The 14,190-nt window shown below is 30.1% G+C and overlaps 1 protein-coding gene across 1 annotated transcript in view; it reads right to left on the reverse strand.

Moving 5' to 3' along the window:
* Window positions 1-858: 858 nt before the first annotated feature.
* The window catches only part of LOC133031411 (uncharacterized), a 32,035-nt gene continuing 18,703 nt past the window's right edge, over window positions 859-14,190 (reverse strand). The window contains exons 2-4 of the mRNA XM_061104902.1: window positions 1,646-1,914; window positions 1,314-1,393; window positions 859-1,223 (exon numbers count right to left, since the gene is read on the reverse strand). Coding sequence (XP_060960885.1) covers window positions 859-1,223; window positions 1,314-1,393; window positions 1,646-1,914 — 714 coding nt within the window. The remainder of the gene's footprint in view (window positions 1,224-1,313; window positions 1,394-1,645; window positions 1,915-14,190) is intronic.

Genomic DNA, 14,190 nt, shown 5'->3' on the forward strand with positions numbered 1-14,190 from the left:
AAACTTCGGATCTCTATCTGAAATAATAGACTTTGAGACACCATGAAGACGAACAATTTCTCTGACACATAACTCAGAAAACTGGTCAATGGAGACATTCCTCCGAACAGGTAGGAAGTGCACTGATTTTGTAAAGCTGTCCACTCTTGCCCACACAGAGTCAAACTATCCTCTAGTTCTAGGCAAACCTACCACGAAGTCCATACCAATATCTTCCCATATCCACTCTGGTATGTTCAATGGCTGCAATAACCGTGCAGGCCTCTGATGTTCAACCTTTATTCGCTGGCAGGTAAGACACTTAGCAACATACTCAGCAATGTCATTCTTCATGCCTCGCCACCAAAACATGGCGTTTTGGTCTTGATACATCTTTGTTGACCCTAGATGAACTTAGTAAGGAGTCGTAATAGCTCGATGTAGAGTCTCCTAGAATCTTGATGTAAACTTTGGATCTCTATTTGAAATAATAGACTTTGAGACACCATGAAGACGAACAATTTCTCTGACATATAACTCAGCCAACTGGTCAATGGAGAAATTCGTCCGAATAGGTAGGAAGGGCACTGACTTTGTAAAGCTGTCCACTATGACCCACATAGAGTCAAACTATCTTGTGGTTCTAGGCAAACCTACCACGAAGTCCATAGCAATATCTTCCCATATCCACTCTGGTATGTTCAATGGCTGCAATAACCATGCAGGCCTCTGATGTTCAGCCTTTATTTGTTGGCAGGTAAGACACTTGGCAACATACTCAGCAATGTCATTCTTCATGCCTGGCCACCAAAACATGACTTTTAAGTCTTGATACATCTTTGTTTACACTGGATGAACTGAGTAAGGAGTCGTAATAGCTCAATGTAGACTCTCCAAGAATCTTGATGTAAAATTCGGATCTCTATCCGAAACAATAGACTTTGAGACACCATAACGACGAACAATTTCTCTGACATATAACTCAGCAAACTGGTCGATGGAAAAATTCGTCCGAACAAGTAGGAAGGGCGCTGACTTTGTTAACCTTTCCACTATGACCCACACACAGTCAAACTGTCTCGTTGTTCTATCCAAACCTACCACGAAGTCCATAGGAATATCTTCCCATATCCACTCTGGTATGTTCAATGGCTCCAATAACCGTGCAGGCCTCTTATGTTTAGCCTTTATTCGCTGGCAGGTAAGACACTTAGCAACATAATCAGCAATGTCATTCTTCATGCCTGGCCACCAACACATGACTTTTAAGTCTTGATACATCTTTGTTGACCGTGGATGAACTCAGTAAGGAGTCGTAATAGCTCGATGTATACTTTCCCAGAATCTTGATGTGAAATTCAGATCTCTATCCGAAACAATAGACTTTGAGAAACCATAACGACGAACAATTTCTCTGACATATAACTCAGCCAACTGGTCAATGGAGAAATTCGTCCGAACAGGTAGGAAGTGCGCTGACTTTGGAAACCTGTCCACTATGACCCACACAAAGTCAAACTATCCCGTGGTTCTAGGCAAACCTACCACGAAGTCCATACCAATATCGTCCCATATCCACTCTGGTATGTTCAATGGTTGTAACAATCATGCAGGCCTCTAATGTGCAGCCTTTATTCGCTGGCAGGTAAGACACTTAGCAACATACTCAGCAATGTCATTCTTCATGCTTTGCCACCAAAACATTTCTTTTAGGTCTTGATACATCTTTGTTAACCCTGGATGAACTGAGTAAGGAGTCGTATGAGACTCATCCATAATCTCTCTTTTAATACCATCATCCATAGGTACACAAACACGATTCCTGAATTGCAACATTCTCGTCTCTAACACTGAAAAATCACTAGCTTTCCCAGCCAAAACCCTATCTCGAGTTTTTACCAACTTTGGATCTTGCATTTGCGCTTCTTTGATTCGCTGTAAAAGAGTAGATTGCAGGGTAATATTAGCCAACTACCCCACAACCAACTCAATCTTAGCTCAGGTCATAACCTAGGCTCAACAAATGTTTAATCAAAGTCTTTATAATAATCAAGGCCACTACCATTCAACCATAAATATTTAACCACCTTTGATGCTTACCACTTTTCTTACCTTAGTTCTGAACTCAAGCGTACGGGCTGACTTGAGTGGAAAACAAGCTAGGCGATCCCGGTCCTATGTCACAACAACCAAAACTCAATAAAAACCTTAATCAAATTTCTGATAATAGAGTCTAATTCTCACAATCGAACACACCCTATTTTCCCCTGAATCAAACTAGCTTAACCATCTCTAAAACATCCTGAATTTCACTCCGAAAGACACCTCGAATCAGATCGGACTTGAGGAGAAAAACCCGAAATTCCCCCCTACTGGCCAAACCGGTCGACCGTTTTTCTGGGTGCCTAAAAAACGGCCGATCGTTTTTTCCTGGCAGTAGGGAATTTCTGGTTTTTCACCCCAAAAACCAATCCAACCTCTTCCAAACCTGCTCAAACCTTCCAAAATAGTATAATAACATAAATATAACATATCCCAAGCATCAAATTACAGTAGTTTAATCTCTAACTCAAAATCATAAGCTCAAGTGAAGGAAACTCATTTCATTTAGCTTCCTCACTCACAAAACCATCCCAACAGCCATGAATTCAATTAAAACATACACAAACAAACATAATCCAACTAAGATAGCATACTCAGATCTCATCTAAGCCTACAGCCCTGAAAACTTACAAAAACTAACAAAAACCTAGCTTTAGAAACCTAGTAATTCACCAAAACAAAAGGAGGAACTTACCTCAAGGTTCTAGGTTGGCTTGGTGGTTGAGTTTAGCTCTGAAATGGTAGGTTTTATAAAGAAAAGAATTCCCCTAATGGCTGGTTCAAGCTTGCACGAGAGGGAGAAGGAGAGGAGTTGAAGATGATGAAGTTACTTAGCTTCCAAGTAACTTAAATAATAAAAATTTCTCTTCTTTTTCTTTGTTTTCTATTTATTTTTTTTTTTTAAAAAAAAAGTCACAGCCCTTAAATAAAAATAAAAAAGGAATAAAAGAATAATTATTTTAAGAATAATTTAATTAACCTCAAAGCTAAATAATCTCTAAAATAACCTAATGGCATTTTAGTAATTTCACTAATCCATCAACCCGACATTCTAATAAAATTCTAACCTAATCCGGAATAATTCTTCCATTAACGTCGTGACATTACTAACCACATCGCTAAATTTCCACAATTGCCGAGCCCAAAAAATATTTTATTTCGAAATTGATATCCTCGGTACTCACATATCCCAATATAATCTCCGTAATTAATAAATTACGCTATTTATTTCATTGAGTAAATTCTCAATAATTACCCTAAGCAAGATCATAATCTTACTTCGTTACCAAAATAATTACATATTTAATAAAATATGTCTATTTAAATATTATTTATTTTTCCGGGATATTACATTTTTTCTTTCTAAAAATGTTTTATTTGGATGTCTTGTAAAAAATTAAGCAATTTTGTTTTTTACAGAACTCGATTCCGATAAAAATTATAAAAGTTATGAAGGTTTGAGAATTGGGTGTCGAGATGGTGCATACGCGCACAAGGAACTCGGACAGAAGGCCGCAACGTGTGCATCTTCGAACAAAATTTGTCTGAATGCCGCACGCTGTCCCTTTTCAAACACCACTGTGCCGAGATTTCTCGACTGGTGACCCTGCAAAACTCTCCATGCGCGCGCGGATAGGGCTGCGTGCAGCCTTCCTGGGCTGCACGTCCAACCCTCCTGGCAGCCACCTTCAAAAACCCGAATTTTGTGGGATTTTTTCCCAATTTCAGATTTTTCCAATTTTCAAACCCCAAAATTAAAATAAAATATTATTTTTAATATATTTAAACTTAAATATCATTTTTTTTTTAAATTAATAATATTTATTTTTTAATAGATTATTATTCATCTTTGATATTTTGAGGTTTAAATTAAAAAATTGATTATTTTATTTTTTAAATTATGGTCAGATTTGAAAATTTGTTAATTACTTTAATATTTATATATTATTTATTTATAAGATGAGATATTTTAATATTTGACATATTTTAAATTAAAAGATAGCATTATCTTTTTTATTTAAAGTATTATATTGAAATTATCTTATATGATAAATCAAATAATTAATAAATTTGAAATTAACCTAGATATTTTTATAGATATTCTAACCATAATATTTTCAAATTTAAATTTTTTTTATTTTGTTAAATATTTAATTGTTTATAAATTAGAAGTTTGAAAAATGATATTTTACTATTTTATATCATTTTACTTATTTGAAATTTATAAATTATATTTTAAATATTTAAATAACTTAGATATTTTTGTATAAATTTGAATAATGCTTAATTTAAGATATTTTGACATATAATTAGGATAATTGTTATTTATTTATTATTTTATTCTTAAAATAATAATTATCTAACCACATCTATTTTAAAATTGGTTTATATTATTATTCTAATTTTATTAAATTATAAGATTAGAAAATGATATTGAGATATTTATTTTTCAAATCATTTATCTTATTTGATATTTAATTTAATTTGATATAATAATTCAAATAAACCTAGATATTTTAAATTAGTTTTTTCATTTTTGAATTTTAAATTTTGATGAGATTTTTAAGGTTTGTTTTAACCACCATAAATTTTCAAAATTTTAATTGGTTAGTTTAAAATAATAATTTAATTATATTAATATCTTATTTCACATCTGTAACATGGACATTGTTTGTTTATTTATATTGTTTATGTTGGGTTTTGTGCCCTAAATAAAACCTATTTCAATATAATCAGATTTACTAATTAATAAAGATCAGAAATAACATTTTATGTTGCATGGTTCACATGATTTATTTCATGATTATATTTAATGTATGAATTATATTAAGTCCAAAACATATGTATTTGTTAATGATTATAGTGTTGTCAGCACAGTGGAATATAATCTTGATTATATGTTTGAAAGTTTCATTCCCTGATTTGTCAGTTCACTGGATTTAGACTGACATGATAATCAGCGATAGGTATGCTTACACCTTGGATAAGTGTTATGTTCTTTCTAGAGCATTGACAAAGTTTACCAGTACCGGATGTATGGAGTATACATTGGAAGGGGCCGATATTGAACTTTGATTAGATATGATAAAGTAACCGTAATATCTATTCAATTCAATATCACCTAGTTGATCCTAGATCAAATGATCTTAATCCAATTATGGTTAGGTTCGATCTCAAGAGTATTATACATGTTCTTTGATTTGTTAGTTAAGCCTACTTTTGGGTCAGGGTGATACGTACATTTTGGGAACATGATAGTGCAATTGAGTGGGAGCGCTAATCAAAGATATGGAATCTATAGCTTCTATAGGTATTTAGAAGTGAAAGGATGATTTCCTTCGAGCTTGCTAAATAGAGATAAATGACAGAACGTTCATTTTAGTGACTATATTAGTTCACTAAAATATCAATTATAAGTGGAAAGTGTTTTAAGGATAAAATACATTGAAAGGGTGTAACGGTAATTTTATCAATATGCAATGTAGATCATCAATAGAGGATCATTGATTATTGGGATTATAACAATGGATAATTTATAATGTATCCATATCGTGGAACATATAGAGCGTTCTATATGACTGAGAGTGCAATTCCAAGTTCTATGCGTGGATGCAATAAGGAATTAATAAGTCAGTGAATTTACCTAGTAAGTTCTGGGTGTGGTTATTGGAAGCTTTGTTATATAGGCCTATGGTCCCCATACTAGTTCAGACCATACTGCTTGTAAGACTTAGTTAATTGATTTTAATTAATCAATTATAATTCTAAAATTAGACTATTTCTAGTTTATGAAATTTCATTAAGCAAGGGCAAAATTGTGACGAAAAGATTTTCTAGATTTTATTTATTAATTGAAAGACTTTATTAAGTCTAATTAATAAATATATTAAATGACAATATTATTTAATAATTAATTTTTAGTTATTAAATAATTGGAATTGGCATTTAAGTGGTTAAACTGGAAAATTGGTATTTTTGAGAAAATGGGATGGAAAAATGACAAAATAGAAAAATTGCAAAGTGGGGCCCAATAACATCCTATGGCCGGCCACACTAGTGGATTTTACCATTTATTTTTCTATTATTTTAATGCAAAATAATTCTAACCTAAACCTAGGTGGTGACCTATAAATAGATAGTAATGGCTTAAGAGAAAAATATTGATGATACATCACATTCCTTCAGTAAAAGTTTTAAGCCTTCTTTCTCTATAGGTCGAAACCATTCCTTCTCTTTTCTTCTTCAATTTTTCAGCCTTGAGTGATAGAGTGAGTGCCCACACACATCAAGTGGTATCTCAATCATAGTGTGGAAGATTGTGAAGAATCCAATCAACAAGAAGGAGAATCGGGCTCAAGGAAGGAGAGAAAGAGATCCAGGTTCAGATCTTGATAATGCTCTGCTATAGAAAGGAATCAAGGGCTAGATATCTGAATGGAAGGAGTCAGTATATTCCGCTACACCCAATGTAAGGTTTTCTTAAACCCTTATGTGTTTATTTCATTGTTTTAGAATTCATATTAGGATGTTAATGAAACATACTTGTTAGTAAATCTAGATCCTAGTAAAATATTTCCAACAACTAGCCTCAAAGCCATGGTAATGATTTACTTTCATGAAATATGAATTAAAACGAAGTTTTGTATTGATTTGGATGGCTTCATGTAGTTTTTGTGTTATTTGATGAATGTATGTGTTGTACAAAATTTTTCAAATAAAAATATTTTTTTTTGTTTCTGAAAATATTTTATTTGGATTCCTTGTGAAAAATTAAGCAATTTTGGTTTTACGGAACTCGATTCTGATAAAAATTGAAAAAGATATGAATTTTTGAAATTTGGGTGCCATGGCTGTTGAGTGGGTGAATCAAGTGCACCAAGCATTCAGACAACCAGGCACACGCGAACGGGAGTTCGGACATATCCCCTCTTTGAAGACACGGAGCACCCTGCTGATTCCGTGTCTGAAGGCTGCTGGCGCCGAGAAAACCCGCACATGCACCCTGCACGACGCGAGGTTCCTCGGCTGTCTCCTCCCATGCGCGCGCGTCCTGGGGAATTTACAGCCTGTGAAGGCTGCACGTGCAGCCTAGCTGCTGCCTCACCCCAAAATTCGATTTTTTAAGGATTTTTTTCCCAATTTTGAATTTTTCTAATTTTCAAACCCAAAATTAAAATAAAATATTATTTTTTTAATATATTTGAACTTAAATGTCATCTTTTAAATAAATAATATTATTTAATTATAAGATAAGATATTTTGATATTTAACATATTTTAAATTAAAAGATAACTTTATCTTTTTTATTAAAAATATTATATTAAAATTATCTTATATGAAAAATTAAATAATTATTAAATTTGAAATTCACCTAGATATTTTTATAGATATTCTAATCATAATATTTTCAAATTAAAAAATTTGTTATTTTGTTAAATATTTAATTATTTATAAAATATAAGTTTAAAAATGATATTTTTTTTATATCATTTAACTTATTAGAAATTTATAAATTATATTTTAAATATTTAAATAACTTAGATATTTTTGTAGAAATTTGAATATTGCTTAATTTGAGATATTTTGACATATAATTAGGATAATTATTATTTATTTATTATTTTATTCTTAAAATAGTAATTATCTAACCACATCTATTTTAAAATTGGTTTATTTTATTATTTTAATTTTATTAAATTATAAGATTAGAATATGATATTGAAGATATTTTTTTTTTCAAATCATTTATCTTATTTGATATTTAATTTAATTTGATCAAAATAATTCAAATAAACCTAGATATTTTATATTAGTTTTCGTTTTTGAATTTTAAATTTTGATGAGATTTTTAAAGGTTTGTTTTAACAACCCTAAATTTTCAAAATTTAGTTGGTTAGTTTAAATAATAATTTAATTATATTAATAATCTTGTTTCACATCTGTTACATTGACAATGTTTGTTTAATATTATTGTTTATTCAAAACTTTTTTTAACAAACCTATTATTTATTTGATCTAAATTGCTATGATTAACTTGTTGACAGATCTAATGATTTGATTTTAATCATAGTCCAATTGTCAATAGATCCTATAAATAATTTGTAACAGGTAAATTTTGTATTTCTTTCATCTGTGTAAACCTAGCAACATGATAGGGCCCATCTAAATCATTTGACCTGTGTGAGCTTATATGTTTGCGTTTGGGCTTAGATGCATATAGAAAGTCCATTTAAGTTTTACTAAGTAAATGGACTAGGTTGCTAAAATAAAATTTCACTTAGGTAATTTTATTTAGCTTAATTAGAATTGGGCTTATTCAATGAATAACAATTATTTATTTAATGGTTAAATTCCTCTCCTTTGGCCCTTGTGTGAGAGTTAGGGGGCCAATAGCAGTGGGTACGACATACTGAACCCAACTCTCCCTCACATGAACTACCCCAATTGTGAATGTCCATTTGCCTTATTTAAATAAATGTATTAGGTTAATTATATTAGTATAACCTAATTAAAATTCAATTAGCAACATAACTAACTTTTAAAATATATGAAATTTATTTTTCATTTAATATTTTAAAGTTAATTTTAGAAAAACACTTAGTTAATTGAAATATATTCTAGATAGTTATTTCTAGTACTAGTTATATTTTCTAATGTTTAAATAGGAAAATGTTTTAAGTTGAAAATTAATTATTTATTTTAATTAATTTTGGACCAACTTAAATTAAAGAATATTTTCCTAGTATTAAATTATAATTAATAATTAAGTTTCTTTTATACTTGATTATTTAATTCTTGTATTTAATACATTTAATTAAATTAAAAATTAAATATTTAAGTTGATTTCATTCTTGATACTTAAATATTATTTTTTTCAGGATATTTAATTAAATAGAAAATTATTTTAAGTTTGAAATCTTATTTCAGAACAACTTAAATTTGTATAATTTTCAAAATATATTTTATTTTATTTTATTAATCATTTTTTTTTATTTTTATTTTTCGAAATTGCATTTTTTATTTAAATGCAGAGAAATTTCGAATTGTATTCGAAAAATAGATTAAAGTTGAAAATTATTTATTTTAATTTTGTACCAACTTAAATCAATAATTTTTTTCATTTAATGATTAATTAAAAATAAATGAACTAAAATATATTATAATTAGAAAATGAATGAATTAGTCAATAATAGTCTAGATAGATATTGTATGTTTTGCTTGAAGTATTTTTCTAGTAATATTTAATTAAATAGAAAATTAATATTTAAGTTGATTTTCATCATGATACTTAAATATTTGAAATTTTCTTAATATTTAATTAAATAGGAAAATTATATTTGTGTTGAAAATTAATTTTATTAATTAATTTTGGACCAACATAAAATTAGAATAATTTTTCAGGATTTATATTATTTTATTTTAAGAGCAATTTCGAAAATTGTATTCTTATATACTTTAATTTTTTGAAATGCAATATATATTTATAGAAAATTAAATTTGAGTTGTAAATTAATTTAAATTAATTCTGATACAATAATTTTCTAAATGTTTATTGAAAAATTATTACTAAGATGGAATATAATTCATTTTATTTTTCATATCCATCTAAGTATAATTTTATAAATATTAAATTAAAATTTATATTTAGAATTTTATTCTAAATTGGAAATTTTAATTAAATAAATATATTTTTAAAATAAATAGATTGAAATAAATATTAGAGAAAATACATTTTAAATAATGAGCTTTATTATTATTAGGACATTCGATCTCCATTGTTGGTTCTACGTAGTTCTTATTTTAGTGAGTAATCCTCCCAAATGGAGGAACGTTCATTAGCAATTTAACGTCGTAGAATCTTGAAAGATAAGTACTATTTGTAAGTGTTTATTTTAGTATGAATCACCCTAATGGTGGCGACTTCAATAGGGCTTACAAAAGTATGAAACAATGGTGGAAGCTCATAAGATAGAATCGCCTTGACTCTCGCCTAAACGGGACAACGCTATATTCTGATCTTGATCGAATAAAAGGTTGCTAGAATGTTTATCATTTTAGATGAGCTGACAACTATATTCAATGGATGGTATCTTTGACTCTCGCCTAAACGAGACACTTATATCAATTTGTTGAAGACTTTGGAAATTATTTAGGATTGTATGTTTTAGTATTTTCGCTTGTCATTCCTACTTGCTATATGTTTAATAATTTCTGAATTGTGTGTGAATTTATATTGAACCATGTTATTTTTTGTTATTAGTTGTAGTTTAATTTCAAATCTTCATTGTTGGTCTAACTTGGCTTGTTGTTTTAATGGGAAAAATCCCTAATGGATTGTCATCCATTAGACAAACATAATAGTGTTAGATCTCGATAGATAAATATTGCAAATGCAACATCTAGCTGTTCATCAATAGATGACACCTTAGACAAGTATTTACAATATGAAACATGAAGTTTATAAAAATAAGAATAAGTTTGACTCCCGCTAATCGGGACATCGTTGGATCCTTATTTTAAATTCAAAGTTATCCTATATTCCTCTTAGCTTATTCATTTCGAATTAGCTTAAATAATATATCATTGGATGAATGGTTTATAAATCATATAATGTCATTCTATATTTTCTATTAAGAAATTGAATGATGCATTTGATTACATTCCCGACATTCTATCCCGAAACGATATAAATCCTCGATCTTAGAAATCTCCTACATGTATATGCTAACTTTAAGGCAAATCAGAATTAGAGTTAGATTAGTACTGGTGGTCCAAGAAAGAAGAATTACTCATGTATATTTGGTATAAATTTAAGTCTTTGACTTTAAATTTTAGATTCCAAATCGAAATTTTATATTTCTATTTCCAGAATACAATACAGTTACACTTTCACAAGTGTTTAATAACCATTTTCTATCAATGGTTCAAACTGTATGTTAAAGTATGGAATATGAGTTTAGTATTCTGTGACCAAAATCCACTTGGACTATTCTTAAAACTCTTTATTGTAACTAAACCTAAGTCATCAAAAAAAAAACAACCACATTTTAGTATCTATGGCATTTGTATCTTGTTCATTGTCGATTTGACAAGATCATTCTCTGTAAAGAGTCAATATGCCTACATCCACTAAACGTATAATCATCTCATTCGCATATGGATGTACACTCAGGGGTGGATATGAGTTTTTATTATATTCTTAAAACGATCACTCTAGATTTTACCTTATGCAAAAGAAATTTGAAATGCTTGAAAAATTTCATGAATTTCTAGCAATGGTGAAAAACCATTAAGGTAAGTGGTTAAAGATCTTGCAAAGTGATAGGGGTGGAGAAATATTTGGTTGATATGCAGTTCAAAGATTATTTAGTTGAATTTTTGAATTATATCCAAACTTACCTCCCCAGAAATTCGATTTGCATATTGATGATTAGTTACTAGTCGTTGCCTTAGTCCTTCTAGGGAAATACCCAAGTGAAAGGAAAATTTCAGAATGATAGAATGGTTGTGTACTTAGTATAAACCATTACTAGATTCATGGATGAGCTAATCGAAATCTTAAGAAAAGCTAGAAGTGTTAACCAGGGTTTGCATGTTTGTTAGCTATTCTAAGTGATTAGGGGTGGACCATCCCATAGTCATTAGATAAGAAAGTGTTTGTTTAAACAAATATAACTTTTCTAAGAAAATGACTAAGTCTGAAAAACAAAGTACCAAATAGAGGAGATATTTTTTTGCTTGATTCCATAAGTGTTCTATCATCTTATTCGAAATATGATGATCCCACTACCTCTGTTGTCTTAACACAACCGAAGAGGTTAATACCATTTAGTGTTCTTAGACAAAAGTCACGGTACTTAGTCGTAGTGGGAGGGTTTAAAGGAACTCACCCTATTATGACTTGGAAGACAACAGTGATTAAAATCCATTGTTGGTTTAAACTAGTAATGGATCGTCAAAATAAGAAACTAACAAGTAAAGCCAAGAGAACTATGGTTAAAACCATTCATATGGAACAACCAAAAGTTTTCTATTACAAGGACATGAAAGGAAATTTCGTTAGTAAGTCTATTCAATGGACTTAACAAAACTTCCTGTTCCTAGTATTATAGGTTAGAGTTTATCTAAACCTATGGCTTGTGGTATGCTTGGTTAATTACTTACTCTAGTGCTAACAACTTACTTTAGTAAGATGCTGAAGTATTTTCTTTTCTAATGACAATCTATAGAAGCTTCTCGACTTCTAGACATTGATTTTATTTATGTAAGGAAAAGTCTCAACTATTCGAGAAAAGATAAAGCCATGAAGGACTTTCTTGAATCAATAGTGAGAGGTCTCAGATATGCTTTTGTATGCCTAAGACAAGACACCTACTGTTGAGTGGGAGTAATGAGTAGGTATCAGATTAATCCAGGAAAGGAACATTGGAAGACAATCAAGTGAATCTTAAGATCAAGAAGAGGAACTATATGTTAGTCGATAAGGGTGTATTTAATACTCTTAGACTACACCAAATCATATTTCTAGACTTGCCTTAGTGCTAGAAAGTCTGCTGATGAAACGGTGATTACTCTGGGGGTGGACTAATGATTTTGGAGAAGTGTAAACCTATCTGAAGTCTCTAAGTCTATCAGAGAGAGACTGAATGTTAAAGTTGCAGGAAAGATACTTATTTAGTCTAAGGAAAGTTCTATACATCTTTGGCATTGTTCTAACATTTATTAACTACTAGTGTTACTTCTTGACTAACACAAAAGTAGTTGCCAAAAAGTAAAGAATCCAGTATCCCTAGAGGAGTAGACATATAGAGAGGAATTTCACAATATCAAGTATTTTGTGATTAAGGAAATGTAATGGTGGAGAAAAGGTTGTATTAATAAAATTTGTTAGATCATATTACAGAGAGTATACTACATACTACACTTGATTTGTATATCAAGGTGTTGAGATTATTTGAAATGCAGTTTTTATTTTATATTATTGCAAGTGGGAGTTTGTTGGGTTTTGTGCCCTAAATAAAGCCCATTTCAATATAATCAGATTTACTAATTAATAAAGATCAGAAATAACATTTTATGTTGCATGGTTCACATGATTTGTTTCATGATTATACTTAATGTATAAATTCTATTAAGTCCAGAACATATGTATTTGTTAATGATTATAGTGTTGTCAGCACAGTGGAATATAATCTTGATAAGATGTTCGAAAGTTTCATTCCATGATTTGTAACTTCATTGGATTTAGATTGGCATGATAATCAGGGATAGGTATGCTTACACCTTGGATAAGTGTTATGTCCTTTCCAGGGCATTGGCAAAGTTTACCAGTATCTGATGTATGGAGTATACATTGGAAGGGACCGATATTGAACTTTGATTAGATATGATAAAGTTACCGTAATATCTATTCAATTCAATATCACCTAGCTGATCCTAGATCAAATGATCTTAATCCTATTATGGTTAGGTTTGATCTCAAGAGTATTATACATGTTCTTTGATTTGTTAGTTTGGGTCAGGATGATACGTATATTTTGGGAATATGATAGTGCAATTGAGTGGGATCGCTAATCATAGATATGGAATCTATAGCTTCTATAGGTATTTAGAAGTGAAACGATGATTTCCTTCGAGCTTGCTAAATGGATATAAATGATAGAAAGTTCATTTTAGTTACTATATTAGGTCACTAAAATATCATTTATAGGTGGCAAGTGTTTTATGGATAAAATACATTGAAAGGGTGTAACAGTAATTTTATCCTTATGCAATGTAGAACATCTATAGAGGATCATTGATTGTTGGGATTATAACAATGGATAATTTATAGCGTATCTATATCGTGGAACATATAGAGCGTTCTATATGACTGAGAGTGCAATTCCAAGTTCTATGCGTGGATGCAACATGGAATTAATAAGTTAGTGAATTTACCTGGTAAGTTCTGGGTTTGCTTATTGGAAGCTCAGTTATATAGGCCCATGGTCCCCATACTAGTTGAGACCATACTGTTTGTAAGACTGAGTTAATTGATTTTAATTAATCAATTATAATTCTAAAATTAGACTATGTCTAGTTTATGAAATTTTCACTAAGCAAGGGCAA

Source organism: Cannabis sativa, chromosome 9 (genome assembly GCF_029168945.1).
Source record: "Cannabis sativa cultivar Pink pepper isolate KNU-18-1 chromosome 9, ASM2916894v1, whole genome shotgun sequence".
Lineage (NCBI taxonomy): Eukaryota > Viridiplantae > Streptophyta > Magnoliopsida > Rosales > Cannabaceae > Cannabis > Cannabis sativa.